Source organism: Harmonia axyridis, chromosome 7, assembly GCF_914767665.1.
Source record: "Harmonia axyridis chromosome 7, icHarAxyr1.1, whole genome shotgun sequence".
NCBI lineage: Eukaryota > Metazoa > Arthropoda > Insecta > Coleoptera > Coccinellidae > Harmonia > Harmonia axyridis.
In genome coordinates, this window is record NC_059507.1 from 709375 (window position 1) to 726549 (window position 17175).

At 35.9% G+C, this 17175-nt stretch overlaps 2 protein-coding genes across 4 annotated transcripts; both read left to right on the forward strand.

Annotated features, from left to right (window-relative positions):
* Positions 1-115: 115 nt before the first annotated feature.
* Positions 116-11159, forward strand: LOC123683839 (heat shock 70 kDa protein 4). Of its 2 annotated transcripts, none has more exons than XM_045622774.1 (11): positions 116-427; positions 628-826; positions 903-1086; positions 1143-1434; positions 2514-2716; positions 2779-2987; positions 3234-3414; positions 4597-4922; positions 7091-7289; positions 8646-8913; positions 10029-11159. In XM_045622774.1, exons 1-11 carry the CDS (start codon positions 312-314, stop codon positions 10372-10374), a joined length of 2523 nt encoding a protein of 840 aa, XP_045478730.1. In that variant the 5' UTR covers positions 116-311; the 3' UTR covers positions 10375-11159. The 2 variants fall into 2 exon arrangements, with proteins under 2 accessions (XP_045478730.1, XP_045478731.1); XM_045622775.1 differs by having other exon boundaries at positions 119-427; positions 4597-4871.
* Positions 11160-11395: 236 nt separating this feature from the next.
* LOC123683840 (protein angel homolog 2-like) lies at positions 11396-15201 on the forward strand. Of its 2 annotated transcripts, XM_045622776.1 has the most exons (8): positions 11396-11544; positions 11808-12281; positions 12347-12552; positions 12635-12704; positions 12756-13065; positions 13132-13319; positions 14688-14919; positions 14978-15201. In XM_045622776.1, the coding sequence occupies exons 1-8, from the start codon at positions 11523-11525 to the stop codon at positions 15132-15134; spliced, it is 1659 nt and encodes a 552-aa protein (XP_045478732.1). In that variant the 5' UTR covers positions 11396-11522; the 3' UTR covers positions 15135-15201. The 2 variants fall into 2 exon arrangements, with proteins under 2 accessions (XP_045478732.1, XP_045478733.1); XM_045622777.1 differs by lacking the exon at positions 11396-11544 and having other exon boundaries at positions 11626-12281.
* Positions 15202-17175: the final 1974 nt, after the last annotated feature.

Below are 17175 nucleotides of genomic sequence, written 5' to 3' on the forward strand. Positions count from 1 at the left end.
CATATCGTTTTCCTTATCTGACATGTGTGAATAAACGGCATTAAAAAAGGAAGAAATAGAAGCCATATGTCGAGAATTTACCATTTCTGGAACATTCCAGAATGATCGCATAGCCTTGATTTTTGCGGTTGGTATTAAATTCGACAGAGACAGTAAACGACTGACGATTCTTCACTACTTGAGCTAGTGAATAGAGAAATTAGAGATAAACCGGTACTTAGTGTATTTCAGAGTGGAAAAAACCTTTTCATTCCATCGAAAAACGTAAAAAATAGTTATCTAGTGATTTTTTAAACTTGAATTAATCGAAAATGGCTAGTATGTCAGTTATTGGTATTGACTTAGGAAATGAATCTTGTTATGTGGCCGTCGCTAAATCAGGAGGAATAGAAACAATAGCTAATGATTATAGTTTGAGGTCCACACCGTAAGTTCCAATAATTACAATTATTATTTTATAATTCGAATATGTATTTTCGCAATTTCATCATGACATAATTGAGGTGGGTGTCAGTGAAATTGTTACAAATACGTTTTCTGAATTACCTTCAGATCTATAATTTTAACCAAATTTGGCCATGTGCGCAATTTTATGGGAATGTTCTTATAAGAACCCACGTTTTACAGATTATGTGTCGCCTTTTCTGGAAAAAATCGAATATTGGGGGTCGCCGCAAAAAATCAGCAGGTGACAAATTTGAAAAACACAGTTTATGGTCTGAAGAGACTTTTAGGTAGGAAATTCAGAGACCCTCATGTGCAAAGAGAGCTTCAGATGTTACCATTTGGTGTTATTGAAGTAAATAATGGTAATATAGGGATAAAGGTGAGATTCTGTCCTAACAATGGATGAATAAGCAATTTTTTAGAATCAATACTTGCAACGAATACTGTTCTTTTAGGTTCAATATTTGAATGAAGAGCATATTTTTTCACCAGAGCAATGTTTGGCTATGCTGTTAACGAAATTAAAGGATATTTCAACTTCAGCATTGAAAACACCAATCAATGATTGTGTCATCTCTGTACCATCTTATTTCACAAACAATGAGCGTAAAGCTTTATTGGATGCGGCATCTATTGCAGGTAAGTGATAGAATCTACATCCCTAACAACATATATGCTAATACAATTCATTTTAGGTTTGAATGTCCTTCGTTTATTCAATGAAACCACAGCCACTGCCTTGTCTTATGGCATTTACAAGCAAGATCTGCCTGCTCCCGAAGAAAAGCCTAGAAATGTTATATTTGTCGACTGTGGTCATTCTGCCCTTCAAGTATCCGCATGTGCATTCCATAAAGGAAAACTCAAAATGATTGCCACTGCTGCTGATCCAAATTTGGGCGGTAGAGATGTTGACTACTTATTGGCAGATTATTTCTGCAAAGAATTTCAGACTAAATATAAAATTGATGCTAAGAGTAATCCCAGGTAAGTTAATATAATATATTAAAACTATCTTCGAATTGAACTCATTTCATTAGGTTATAACTCCAAAAATTTAGATAAGGTTAAAATATACAAACTTCCTCCTGATTATGTATTGATTGTGATAACAATAGGTGATATAACTTAGGGATCATCATAGGGGTCTCCTAAGGTCAATGTCCAACTTGATCATTATACTAATATAGCATTGTTTTTATCTTTGAATTTCTGGTGGCATAATAGGATATTCTTCAAAATTTTCGATGATCTTTTTTAAAAAAGCAATAATCTGTTTAAACTCTCAAAATTGCTATTGTATTTTATTGTGGAAAATATGAAAATTTGCAGCAAAACACTTATTCAAATAATGTTTTTCTCAAATTGACCTCATTGTAAATTCGCCTAATTCAGTTTGTTTCTCATCGTGTGATAATAAATTTGAATTATTCGAGATTTTAGCCTTTTTTTGTACCCATTTTTTCAAATGGGGTAACCTCCACATTAATCATTTCGATACTATAAGAAATAAACTTGTTGTTTTAAATATCTCATCGCAAAGGTTACTTTGATTCATTACATCCTTACTGTAATGTAAAGTAATCTGTTTGAGGTTAGAATTCAATGTTGTTTCAAATGTTCTAAGTTTCCAATGATCTTTATATAAAAAAAATATGTTTAAACTCTCGAAATTACTAGCATATTTTATTGTAGATAATATGAAAATTCGCAGCAACACACAAGATGCAAATAATACATGTTTTTTCTAAATTCTGCAAAATTTCATTTTGCAGTGTATTAAAAATATACTAAGGTTAGGTTAGGTAACTACGCTCTTATCTACGTAATCTTTACTAAACTAAAAGTTCAATTTTAGTGTTTCTGATGACAAAACTTTCGTCAAAACGGTGTTAAACTGAAGTTAAGATTGCATGAATGAAAGTGAATCTACTTCAACCTTAGTGGAAGTCTTGTACTTATTCATTTAAATGGGGTAACCTCAATTTATTAGGTGTGCACAATTTGTAGTGAGGAACCTATTAAACACAAACTAAAGTCATCAAGGCTTAATGTTTTTTTTCCAGAGCATTCCTCAGACTGTTAACAGAAGTTGAGAAACTAAAGAAACAAATGTCTGCGAATTCGACAACATTACCTCTCAACATCGAGTGTTTCATGAACGATAAAGACGTTCATGGCACTATCAAAAGAGCGGATATGGAGGATATGTGTGCCCCTCTATTCCAAAGAGTTGAAGAAACCCTAAGGAACTGCCTGGAGCAGTCAGGTATGATTTTGCCTTTTGGAAATGATCGAAAGGGACTTCTAATCTTTATTTATTCATTGAAGAACTGGCCTTGGAAGATATTTACTCTGTCGAAATCGTTGGAGGTTCATCTAGGATCCCAGCCATCAAACAGTTGATCGAAAAAATTTTCAAGAAGGCGCCTAGCACCACGTTGAACCAAGACGAGGCTGTGAGCAGAGGTTGTGCCTTGCAGTGCGCAATGCTATCACCCGCTATACGAGTCAGAGATTTTAACGTTACAGATGTGCAGGTATAATATTTATATTGCTATAGGCTTTTCCAACAGGAATAACACAATTTAAGTTACAAAGGCAACACTGCGATTATTTTCTGACATTTCTTATGTCATTTGTGTTCCGGTTATGACATTCAATCATAGAAATGTCAAAAAATTATACAGTGTTGCCATTTTTAATTGTATAATTCCTATTGTAGGAACTCTTTATTTGATTTGATTTTTTGCAGGTTTTTTGAATAATTTTTTTTCTCATTTCAGAGCTATCCTATTTCGGTATTCTGGGAAACCAGTGCGGAAGGTGATGCAGGCGGTAATATGGAAATATTCCCAGTGAAACAAGCTGTCCCGTTCTCGAAACTGCTGACCATCTATAGACACGAACCTTTCGCTATCAAAGCCTGCTATTCCGGCAATGTTCCTTATCCAGACAAAAATATTGGTAAGTTGTTATATAGACACTATTCTTCGCATTACACAGAAAGAAAATCTCGATTTTCAGTTTTTTCAAGATATCTCGGGAACCAATGCATATACACTGCGCAAAAAAATTAACGCACCTTCTGAAAATCTCAATTTTAATGAAAGTTTACTCTCAATTCAGGATTTCACCAAATCTTATGTGAAAAGAGAAATAAACAATTTTCAAAATACTGGAATGCTGATAAGTGATTTAATACTTGCTATTTCCACCCCTTGCGTTAATTACAGCTCGGCAACGACGGTTCATACTCAAAATGAGTGATCTTAAAATGTTCTGATCTAATCCTTCCGAGATTTCTCTGAGTTGGATTCCTAAGTCATTAAGAGTAGCTGGATGATTTTCTGAACTTCTCAGCCTTCTATTGAGGTTGTCCCAAACCTGCTCAATCGGATTGAGGTCTGGACTTCTTGCTGGCCACTCCATTCGAGAGCCTTCAACCTCTCAGGTACTCCTGAACATTCTGGACACACTTGTATGGAAAACTCCAAACCTTTCTGCAATTCTTGTGTATGTCCACCCTTCTTCTCGCAAAACTACCGCTTGGGCACATTCCTCTTGGGTCAAATTGCGTGTTTCGCATTGCCTAGCGATCGAGTGTAGATAATCAAACGAAAGAAAAACTATTGATCACTAGAATTGATCGAGAACAACTGATTTCAGAATGGAGCCAATACATTCAAAATCTGATAATCTCATCTTTTTCTATTCCTGCTGGGAAAAACATCTGTATTGAAGAAAAACGTTGAAAGTGGATAACATATGCATGCATAATTCTGATGAAAATAATTATCATTGAGAACAACACCTTCAGTTGTAGAATAAATTTGAGATTTCCATAATGTGCGTTAATTTTTTTGCGCAGTGTAGTTCTAATCCTGTATATCGGTATAAAAATTTAAGTTGAATATCTTGTGCTACGAGAAAAAATTTGAAAAAACTTCAAAACCTTGTTTTTGCTTTTGCGGGCCCATGTTTATAGCCATTTCTTCTCTCTTTGATCCAAGGAAGCTTACATTTTCGTGTGTACCTCCAACTTAGGAAGGAGCATCTTGCTGTATACCAAACATCTCTATAAACGTTGTAACGGTTACGAACACTTCATTCCTTTATTGTATTTCCTAAATCTCTCCCCTCTTGCAGGCACCTGGATCATCAAAGACGTGCGCCCCAACGCCGAAGGCAAGGCGCAGAAGGTCAAGGTGAAGGTCAGACTGAACCTCAACGGCATCATGTCCATCTCCAGCGCCTCCTTGTTCGAGGCCAAGAACGCCTCAGAACCCGACTCGCCGGAGGAGGAGCAACAGCAGCAGAACGGGGGCGACCAGAAGGCCAACGAGACTGGGGCCCCGGGGGGCAACAATGGCGCCTCCGACGTCCCGATGGACGTGAACGGCGGCGGGGCCACACCGCCAGAGGTAGGCTCCGGCACCAGCTGGACGAAGAAAATTTCTGGCTGGTTCGGCGGGGTACGCATTCGAGATACACCTGCCAACAAATCTTTGTCTTTTTTGCTGGCCTGGCAATTTCGTTATCCGTTCACCCCCCCCCACCATTGTTTTCATTCATTTACAACGTTTTTTTCATTGGTTTAGTTGTTTTAAGTTTTGATTTTTTGTTACCCTTGGTCTACGACTTGAACCCGTATCGTTCTAGGTCTTTTTGGTGACTGTTTTCGTCTGTATTTCGGACAGATGTCTGGCCTTGAAGTTCTTTTTGAGGTCAGGTTTAAGTAAGATGCATAGAAAACCTGGTGTGTCTCCTGTAAAACTTTCAGACAAATCGGGAAATTTTTCAGATTTATACATACCTACTTGATTTCGAGGGATCGCGTCTGTTTCAGATGGCGCATACATCGTTTATATTTGACATTTGTCTCGATTCACGGCTCTCGTGACCTTTGAGTATAGAACAATAATTTTTTATATTCTATGCTCGTAACAATCTTCTATACGCTTTATTAGTGATGACGTCACACTCCGCCATTTTAGTTCTCCTGTCAGTGTACGGAATCCAAACAAACAAATTGTCATTCAAATTAGTACGTTGTCGTTGAAGAAATTGGCTTATTTTGATAAAAGATTATTCAAGGAACGATTTTACTATCAATTGATAGACAGAAGGCACTAGATTAATGACACTAAGTTCGAATTTGAAGTTCAACTAATAAACACGGCTTTTTACAAAATCTGGGGAATGATACAGGATTCAAACTCACTGATATTAACCTCGTTCCTTCTGTCTATCAATTAATACTGAAATCCTTCCTCAAATACTCTTATTTATGAAAATAAGCCAATTCCTTCAACGACACCGTACTAATTTGAATGACAATTTATTTGTTTGGATTCCGAACACTGACAGGAGAACCAAAAATGACGGCGTGTGACGTCACACTAATAGGGCGTATTCGAAAATTTCTGAAGAACGCCACCTTACAGAACTCTGTTGAAGCAGAACACCAAAGCAACAGGTGGATATCTCGAGAAGTCTGAAACAAAACCAAATCAGAACACACATCAGGGATTCTATGCCTCTTAGGTTTGAGAGATATCACATTTACTCTGTTAATAATGGGCGTTTTTTTTTTCAAGAGCTCTAGAACATGAAAGGCACGTAAGCCTAGATCCTTAGGAAAAAATTTCCACGTAGTTGAAGGACAAAGGCCAACAAGTTGAGAACGGCGACGTATCTACATTTCGACGTCTAATTCAGAACTTCGCGCTACAGAAGCGATATTTTTTTCGGTACGCACAATTCTTTGTCTTGTGGGTGGTTTTAAGACGAGAACAGTAAAATTAGTGCGAAAACGATCAATAACTGCCCAAATTACTTGCTATTATGTTGACCGTAAAATGGACAAAGTACTGTATAAACTTCGCGAACAGATATATATTTTTCAAAGTAAACTTTCACAATTTTGAAGCTTTGTTCTTGCGTTAACCATGAAAAATTGCTGCGTTATTCAAAGAGTTGACGATCAAGGGTAACAAATTATTTCCGCATGGTGAAAGGGAAGTTTTAGGTCAGTTGTTCAAGGTCAACTTTTAGTTTTCGTTAGACACACATTTTTTTATCGCCTCCTAGAAATTGCAATGATTGAACAACCGACCTTGTCTTATGGCGATTGATTAATTAACAAAACGCCTTTTATTGGCAGTTGCATCTTGAAGCATAATATTTACCCTCGATAAATCGATTCTGGGAATGTACAGGGTGGTTCACTTAGTGTGGCAACCCCAAGTTTCTCGAAAACGATCGAATATTTTTGTAAGCCGTTAAAAAAAGGTGGAGTTACCAAGATAAATGAATCACCCTGTACTATTGATTGTTCTGTTAGTTTTTGCACAACAGAAAACGAGAACTACCTTTCACTAACCTACAACCCTCTCCTTTTCTATTAGTTGGGATAAGTTTCGAGATTGACCACACTCGTATCGAATTTATTTGTTTTAAATTAACTTTTCATACACTCCTCTTCATTTTTTGTTACAACTAACCTTTCGTCTATCGCTTGATTGATTTTGTTAGTTTGGAAGCTATTCACACAGTATATCGTTGGTATCGATCGCACAAACACAAAATATCTGCGTTGTTGTTATTATTTGAACAGTTTCAAAAATTCGTTTTTTCCAAGGACGGCGATAAGGACAAGAAGAAGAAGAACGTCGTGAAGAGCGTTGAACTACCGATCGAATCTCTGACTTACGGTTTCTCCCAAGTCGAACTGAACCAGTACACCGAACAGGAATGCAAGATGATTGCTGCCGATAGACAAGAAAAGGAAAGAGCTGATGCCAGGAACGCTTTGGAGGAATACGTCTATGAACTTAGAGGTGAGTATTACTACGCTGCGCAAAAAAATGAACGCACTTTCTGAAAATCTCAATTTTAATGAAAGTTAACTCTACATTGACTTCATAACCTATTTTTTATGTTCTCTCGGGAAGGTTTTGAACGAAACAAGACACATTAAATGGAAGAAAAATTCAGGATTTCACCGAATCTTATGTGAAAGAAGAGAAATAAACAATTTTCAAAATACTGGAATGCTGATAAGTGATTTAATACTTGGCATTTCCACCCTTTGCGTTAATTATAGCTAAGCAACGACGGTTCATACTCAAAATGAGTGATCTTAAAATGTTCTGATCTAATCCTTCCCAGATTTCTCTGAGTTGGATTCCTAAGTCATTAAGAGTAGCTGGATGATTTTCTGAACTTCTATTGAGGTTGTCTCAAACCTGCTCAATCGGATTGAGATTTGAGCTTCTTGCTGGCCATTCCATTTGAGAGACTTCAACCTCTTCAAGGTACTCCAGAACGATGCGCGCACAATGGGGTCTGGCATTATCGTCCATAAAAATGAAATTTTCACCAATGTATGAGGCAAATGGCACTACATGCTCTTCAAGAATGTTCCTTATATACCTATCAGCATTCATAGCTCCATTATCAGCGACCACTAGGTCTGTGCGAGCAGTCAAAGATATTCCACCCCATACCATAATCGATCCTCCCCCGAAACCAGTAGTATTCAGGAAATTGCACTGAGCATATCTTTCATGTGGACGTCTGTATACAAGGGAACGTCGATCACAATTGTAGAGGCAGAATCTAGACTCATCTGTGAAGATAACTCTTTCCCAATCAGCCTCTTCCCAATGGATATGCTCTCTCGCAAAATCCAAACGCGCCCTTCGATGGGCTGGGGTAAGAGCTGGGCCTCTTTCCGCGACACGAGGCCTTAAATCATATTCTCTGAGGCGATTTCTTATTGTCTGAGTGCTAATTTGCACCCCATGAGTTTGCTCAAGCTGATTTTGAAGGAGGCGAGCGGTTGCAAACCGTTGTCTCAACGAAGAAACTCTCAAGTAACGTTCTTGAATGGCAGTTGTTACCCGTGGTCTACCCTGTCCTGGTCTTCGGACATTCGTACCTGTCTCCCTGAATCGCTGCAACATTCTGGACACACTTGTATGGGAAACTCCAAACCTTTCTGCAATTCTTGTGTATGTCCACCCTTCTTCTCGCAAAACTACCGCTTGGGCACATTCCTCTTGGGTCAAATTGCGTGTTTCGCGTTGCATAGCGATCGAGTGTAGAAAATCAAACGAGAGAAAAACTATTGATCACGTTAATACTGATGATGATAAATGAAAAAATTCGATATAAATCTGTTGATTTTCTAGGCAAGCTGTCCTCCGACGGGGAACTTTGCGAGTTTGTGGCCGAAAATGACAGGGTGAATCTTGTCCAACAGTTGGATCACATGGAAAACTGGCTGTACGAGGAAGGTGAAGAATGCAACAGGCAGGTGTACTGCGACAAACTCACCGAGTTGAAGGGCAAAGGCGAACCCATCCAGAACAGAAGGATCGAGGCGGAATTGAGACCCATCGTTTTCGAGGATTTCGGAAAGCTGTTGCAGCTGTGTCAGAAAATCTTAGACAAAATAAGGTGAGCTGAAAATAAACATCCAATTCTTACTTTTCATGAGGCTTTCACGAAAGGCTAAGGGCGGTTACCAGTGGTTTTCAATGTTTCAGGTAACCTGCTTCGTATTTACGGACAGCTTGACACTTGTCATTGGTCAAATAAATTTTTCATTGACAGAATTTTGGAGGTTATAAATGGTTGATCTCTTTTAATTTGGAAATAACTAAATGTTATTAATGGCTCTGAAGGGTATTTGTTTCATAATTGAAACAATACAGTTTTTGAGTGTTAGATATCGTGGAAACTATTCATAAATAATAATCCGAAAATCAAAATGACAACTGTCAACCGAAGTGGGCGTGGTTAACCTAACCAAAATAAAATTACGGTTGCTCTGGTGACAGATAACTCACCGAAGTTTGAGGAAATAGTCACCAGTTTTTGAGGAATTTGACATATACGGACCACCAAGTTATGGTGGATTTATGCACCGTACCTAAGAACTAAACCTAAGAATTCAGTGGCGTTTATGCACTCTCTTGTTAGTTCTTAGTTAAGGCATGCGCACGTGCTCGAACTACTTTCTATTTGTTCTATACTTTGATGTTTGACATTGATATTTATTGTGAAAAAATTAAATTTGATTTTTTCAAATACACCTAATACTTTTCATCGATAAACACGAATAAAGAACATAAAATGATAGAAACTTGTACTCGTTAATATTGAAATTTTATACGGCGCTCGCGCACTTCTATAATTTACCTGAGCCCTTAGTTCTTAGTTAACAGTTGGCCTGCTAGTGTTAGTTCTTAGGAAACGCGCATAAACGCCCCCATTGATTTGTTAGCGTTCAATTCTTAGTTCTAAGTTCTTAGGTTTAGTCTTAGTTCTTAGGACTGATGCATAAATCCACCATTACTAACCATAGTAACCAAGGTGATATCTGGACCATGCCCTAAGTAGACATGATGCTGGCACCAGGGACGAAGATTTGCAGAGGTCAATTCTTTCTAATTGGTCTTTGTCTCTCTGCGTTCGACTTTTGGCATTCTTCATGTATTTTTTTTAAACGGAATCAAATTTTAAGAAACCAACTGGCAAGCACTCTAAATACTAAATTTCGAATATTGCAGGAGCAAAGACCCCAAATACGCCCATCTCACCGACGAAGATGTGAAGAAAGTCGAACAATCATTGGTCTCGTCGCTCGAATGGTTAGAACAGGCCAGATCTAAGCCGGTCAAACTCGATGTGGCTCCCCCAATCACCGTAGCTCAAATAAGACAAGAAAAGGCCAACTTTGAGAACATCGTCAACCCGATCTTGAACAAACCGCCACCCAAAGCGAAGACACCACCAAAGGAGGAAAAAGAAAACAGCGAGAGCAAAGACGGAAAGCAACAAGAACAGCAACAACAGAACAGCCAAGGAGATGCGAACCAGCAGCAACAGTCTCAAGAGAACATGGATTGGTCATAAATTATACTGGCATGACTAAATTCTAGATCGATTTGCTTTGAATGTTGATCGTTGAAACACCGATTTTTTTTTTTTTTAGAACGTTTTTCAGATATCTTATGCGTGATGCTCTTTTTTACTTAATTGTCTTGCTGGGAGAGAATAACATTTAGCATTAATGTTGAGCGATTCGATGGGACAATTCTTAAACAGCCACAGTTCTTGTGATACCTCCGATAACTTGGTTCTTGCGCAAAATTCAAAGTTGTGTGGCGATTTTGCAACGGTCGTAAGTGTTTTTTTTTTAACAGAGGTTTTTGTCGGTTCCTTGTTTTTTTTTTCACTTTTGTGGAATAGATTTGCATTTATTTTCTCAGAATAGATCGATATGCAGTATTAACGCTTCGAAAAAGCTACATAACGTAGGTTATCAATTTTTGTTCCTGAATTTTAGTTCATAAGATTTTTGGAGGATTTCAGGACGTAATTTCACTGCTTCATAGAATGAGTGTCACTCTGAATAAAATATAAAGTTCACCAATAAATCTTAACGGGGTGAATGAAACTAATGAGCTGTATATTTATCTAGTTAAATTTTAGAAGTAAGGGTTATTTATTAAGTCTTTTAATTTGCTGTAAATATTTTCGAAATGAGTTCAAATTATTAAGTAAAAAAGGGCATTTTCGATATTGCACAGTTCTTACACTCTAGAAATTATTCCGATCGACTACATTTTTCATTCTAATAATTGATCAGTGGAATTGTCCTATTTTTATGTTCAATAAAATATATAACTAAATTGTGATCAATTTGTTTTATTCCATTGTATACTTCCTGCAACTTGCCTGACCCTAAAAGTTTCAAGACTCCTATTTATTCCAATCTTGCAAATAACGAACGAATGGACAAAATTGATTTCGAATTCTTCATCAATATCCAAATAATTTGAGATCATTTTCGGATAAAAACTCATAAATCTGTTTTTAGTAATCCACTAAAATGTTTTATTTGCAAATTTGTTTTTGTTTTGACAGTTTCAGAATACTATGGGCTGTTGGATGAAAAAGAAAACTATCTATGACTCACACAGAATATCAACATATGTTCAAAATAATAAAAAATTGATAATGTGTGTTTTATATGTTAATGTTTTAAATTCAATAAAATAATGGAATCAAAAATAACTGCAGGTATTTTCTTCTCAAATTTATTTTTAAACACGTATTTACTAACAATTCACAATAGGGAAAAATTTGATATAAAATAGGTCTCATTTCTGTGGTAGAAGTAATTGATTTCTCGTAAATCATTACTCCAACTGCAACCTGTTCATTGTTCATTAACAAACAAAACCTTGACACTAAAACCAGCATTGAAAAATGCGAAACAGTAATGCTGTGGAATATTTTCCATAGGTTCGTTTTATTTCAACATATTCAATTCCAACTTTTAGTTCTGACAGCAACACCTAACCTTAAAATAAATACAACTGCAGCATTTCAAATTATTTGTAATCTTCAAAAAAGAAATAAAAGTGCAACGATAATGGATCCAAAAAATGTGAATGAAGCTGAGCACGAAAATCAAAAGGGGCGATGTCCAAGATCATTTTCAAGTCCTTCCAGAACTGATAATGTTAGTTTGATAGCACCACAAAGGACTATATCTCAATTGGGAATTAATAGGAATGTAGAGATTCCTTATTGGCAAATGTACCAAGTTCCCACGGCACCTAACTTCATGGTAAATCCATATATTGGTGCTGCAGCAGCTGGTGCATACTTTCAAAATCCTTGGAATAAGAATTTTTTTCTTAATATCAACAGCTTTCCGGTGCCACCAACAAGCAGTATAAATAGTCAATATAAAAAAGCACAGACTGTACCACCTTTTAGAAATTATAATTCTAATAGGAGTAAAGAAGCAAGTAAGTCAAAGAATAATTTTTCACATATGCTAAGAAATTATTAATTTTTTTCAATTTTCCACAAGAATTAGAAAGGAGTTGGGAGCCTGTTAGTTCTACAAAAAACAAAAAGAATAAAGAATTTGTATTCACCCTCATGTCTTACAATGTCCTTGCTCAAGACTTGGTAGAAAGTCATGGGTACCTTTACAAAGAGCACAATAGAAAAGCTTTAGAGTGGGAAGTAAGGTGGTTGAATATTTTAAAGGAAATTGGGGATGCCGATCCTGATGTGAGTAATATCCTCTTATAATACTTTAATCTCTTTTTACAGATTATAATTGCAACTGAATCACATCTTTATTTCAACACAGATAATATGTTTCCAAGAAGTTCAGGAGTCTCATATAAGCAATTATTACAGTGTTTTTGAAAAAAAATTAGGTAAGGACTATCTCGTCTTTGTTTTTATCAGATTCTAAAATAAGTTTTAAGGATACAAGGGCCTCTTCAAAAAACGAACTGGGATGAGACCAGATGGTTGTGCGATATTCTACAAAAGAAAAAGACTTCAACTTATGGAATATGAGAAAGTAGAGTATTTTCAGGAGAACGTTCCAATTCTCAATAGAGATAATGTTGCTATTGTGGCAAGATTTATTCCAAAAGAGGTTCACACACATGGTTTTGTTGTAGCGACAACGCACTTATTGTATAATCCCAGAAGACAGGATGTTCGATTAGCACAAGTTCAAAATTTGATAGCGGAAATCGATAAAATGGCTTTTTTGTGCAGTAATAAGGAGTGAGTTATCAGCTATCTAAATTCTTTCTAAAGGTAATGAATAGTTTTTATAAATTAAATTTTCAGTGGGAAACCTTCTTATCTACCAGTTATAGTGACAGGGGACTTGAATTCCACACCCGACTCTGCTGTATATGAATTTATAACCAAAGGAATTTTAGATTATCAGAATCTGAGTAAAAGATCACTCAGTAAGGAATGTGGAAAAGAAGTCACCGGAAAAGTATTGCTACCCGAGTCCCTACAGATGACAGGTAAAAATTCAAATCCCAAAGGACCCCGCACGGTTTCTATGGAAAATGTGTCCCAGTTGAATTGGCTGAAAATTTAGTATAATGTAGTTTATGAAGTCCTGATCAAATGTCTCTATGGGCACAACAAGATCTAATGTACAGTTTTCGAGATACAGGGTGTCAAACATGCAGAGAGAGGGTTGTTACTTACCTTTAGAAAATCAATAATGTGGCGATTTTTTTGTTGTTACAAAGAGTTGAAGATAATAATTATAATCTCAATATTGTCGACACGAGTTGTAATAAGAAGTTATAAGACTCCGTATACAGGGTTATTAATAATTACATAATTTTTATGTAATTGTTCGTACAAACTCAGTCTAACGCAAAAGCTCGTAGACTTGCAGATTGAGTAAAAAACATATGATTTTAATATTGGGTGATCTGAGGTTACTATTATACGGGGTCTTCCACTTTTTTAGTTGTAGTAATTGAATTTTTTTCAGGAACATATAGAAAAATTAAACATAAAAGTAGAACACTAAATATAATATGATCTATATTCTGTGGCTCTTGTCTATTTGTTGCATCTTGTACGGATCATATAATTCGGTTAGGGGATAGGCCGAGCGAATGTTTGGTACGTTCCACATAACGCTAATATCGGATGCAAGCCATCAACAAATAATAGAATCCGTACATAATCATAATTAAAATGTCTTAACAGACATGGTGAGAAATATTTTTAATGCAGTAGTCTCCCGTTTGATTGCTGCATCATCATGCGGTCGACCAGGATCCCCACAAGATGCGACAAATAGACAAGAGCCGCAGAATATTGATCATATTATATTTAGTTTTCTACTTTTATGTTTAATTTTTCTATATGTTCCTGAAAAAAATTAAATTATTACAACTAAAAAAGTGGAAGACCCCTTATAATAGTAACCTCAGATCAATCAATATTAAAATCAAATGTTTCTCACTTATTCTGCAAGTCTGCAAGCTTTTGCGTTGAACTGAGTTTGTTCGAACAATTACATAAAAATTATGTAATTATTAATAACCCTGTATACGGAGTCTTATAACTTCTTATTACAACTCGTGTCGACAATATTGAGATTGTAATTATTATCTTCAACTTTTTGTAACAAAAAAATCGCCACATTATTGATTTTCTAAAGGTAATTAACAACCCTCTCTCTGCATGTTTGACACCCTGTATCTCAAAAACTGTACATTAGATCTTGTGGTGCCCATGGAGACATTTGATCAGGACTTCATAAACTACATTACACTAAATTTTCAGCCAATTCGACTGGGACTCTTTTTCCATAGAAACCGTGCAGGGTCCTTTCTAGTTTTTTTAAATATTGCACTTTTTTGTAGATAATTGTCAGTTTGCTGAAATGGTTAAACGTAGGCATGATTTTCATAACAGCTGTTCAGATTCCAAAGATAACAATTTGAAACTGAATTACGTTCAAGATTTAAAGTTTTCATCTGGTACTTTGTCGCATCCTTTTCCATTTAAATCGGCTTATAATCATTATAAAGGTGAGGATGTTGAAGGTACAACTTATCAAGATAGATGGATAACTGTGGATTACATCTTTTATAGGTGAGTAACCGAGATTATTCAGAATTTGTAATAATTTTTAATTTAAATTTTTTTTTAGTGGAAAAAAACATAGGGAATCAACACTTGAAGATAAATTGAAGCTATTGTCAAGGTTCCAACTTCTCACAGAACATCAGTTAGGTGATGTTAGAATTCCCAACTTGAAACTGGGATCTGATCATTTCAGTTTAATTGTTAAGTTTTCTTTAGAGTAATATACATATTTTATTTGGTAAAGACTTATGTTTGTGGTATAACATTAAATGTATTTTCTGTTTAAAATTCCGTCAGTTCAAGGCCCTCATCCCAATTAATTGATTTTCATTATGTCAGCCATGTGAGAATCTTCTAACGCCTCAACCTTTAATTCAAAAAACGCGATTCCAAGTGAAAAAAGGTTGTTGAAATCCATGTCTTAGTTTCCTTCCAGTTCATTCAAATAGAAAAACTAAGACTATAACGTTATGTAAATTTCGAAAAAAAAAATGTTTTGGCCTGAAACTTTTATAGGAGAAGCATTAGACAACAACGAACACATATCTGCAATCAGTTGGCTTCTAAAAAGTCTCAATTTCTCAACCTGTTATGGTGCATATAGTGACTTAATTAAAAAAGTCACTGTAATGGTGCAACAATTGAATAGCTATCTATCCGCATCTTACTGAACTAAAAATTCCTGCGGGCCAATACGTATAGAACCCTTTATTTGTACATTCTTTCCATAACGTGGTTAGAGCTATTCTTCCCAGATGGCACTACCGTGTCCTAGAAAAAATTCATCTTGGGAAAATTTTATAAAGAGAGTTTATGGCCGTATATGCTTCAAAATTTGATATAATGAGGAAATCTCGATGCTTCATAACAATTTGCAATCATATGATTCCTAGGAGAACTGTGAACCGAAAAATTCAGCGTTTTTTAGGATTTTTCGAAAAAGAAAAATTGGCCACGGAGGACCTTCAAAATATGATATCTAAAAGAATTTTTGATTCTGAATACTAACCTACCATCAGTTTTTTCCTAACACACTTTAAAGCTGAGATATTGCAAATTTTGTAGAAAAATAGTGCTTTAAATGCGTAAACAAATTTTTCTGATTGAAATCGATACCTAATCTGCAATCTATATCCTCAAAACCCTTCAAAAACACCATCAAAAAGTTCTAATTCGATCGGTCGATTTTTTCGAAAAAACCAAGACTATAACCTTATGTAAATTTCGAAAAAAAAATTTTTTGGCATGAAAATTTGATAGAAGATGCATTCGACCTCGGCGAACACAAATCTGCAATCGGATTGCCTCTAAAAGGTCTCAATTTCGAGATATTTTGAGTTTTGTGGAAAAATTTTCGAGCGAGCAGACTGCCCTCTGTTGACTTAAATCTGAGGTTTTCAAAATGGGTTTATATGCCCCACAACTTCAGTTGTGTGTAAACTGAGCTTTTAAGGTTTAGAAAAATTTTTCTGATAAAAATAGATGCTTAATTCAGTATCTACGACCTCAAAACTTCCCAAAAATATTATAAAATGTTCGAATTCGATCGGTCGATTTTTTCGGAAAAACCAAGACTATAACCTTGGATATTTTTTTGCCAAAAAAAGTTTTTGATTCAGATCGACTTCAAAATTTGATATTATGAAGAATTTTTAATGCTGAATCCATATTTGCAATCAGTTCCTCCCTAGGTACCCCCTAAATTAAATTATTTCGAATTTTGTGGAAAAATTCGTAATGGGGTTTGGTCTGTCCTCTGGTGGTTCAAGTCTGAAGCTTGCAAAATGAACATACATGCCCCACAACTGAGACATTTCTGTGGAAAAAAAGCAGTGATTTTGAGGTGTAGAAAATGTTTTCTGGTGATAATCGATGCCTAATTCGGTTCTGCGACTTTGGAACTCTCTGTAAATTCGATTGGTTGATTTTTTCAGAAAAACCAAGATAAATTTCTAGAAAAATTTTTTTTTCCTGAAAATTTGGTACAAGGTGTATTCGATCATACCGAATACAAATTTGCAAGCAGTTTGCTTCTGAAAGGTCTCAATTTCGAGATATTTTGATTTTTGTGGGAAAATTTCAAAGGTAGCTTGATTTGAGATATTACATAAATGAACTTCAATCGTTTCGCCCCAGAGAAAGTAAATTATCAATTTTTCAAGGTGGTTTAGTCTGCTCCTGAGGCTTATAATATGGGTATGTGTGCCCCATAGCTGAGATTGTGAGGCAAAAACCGAGTCCTCCACCTATCCGCATCTCACT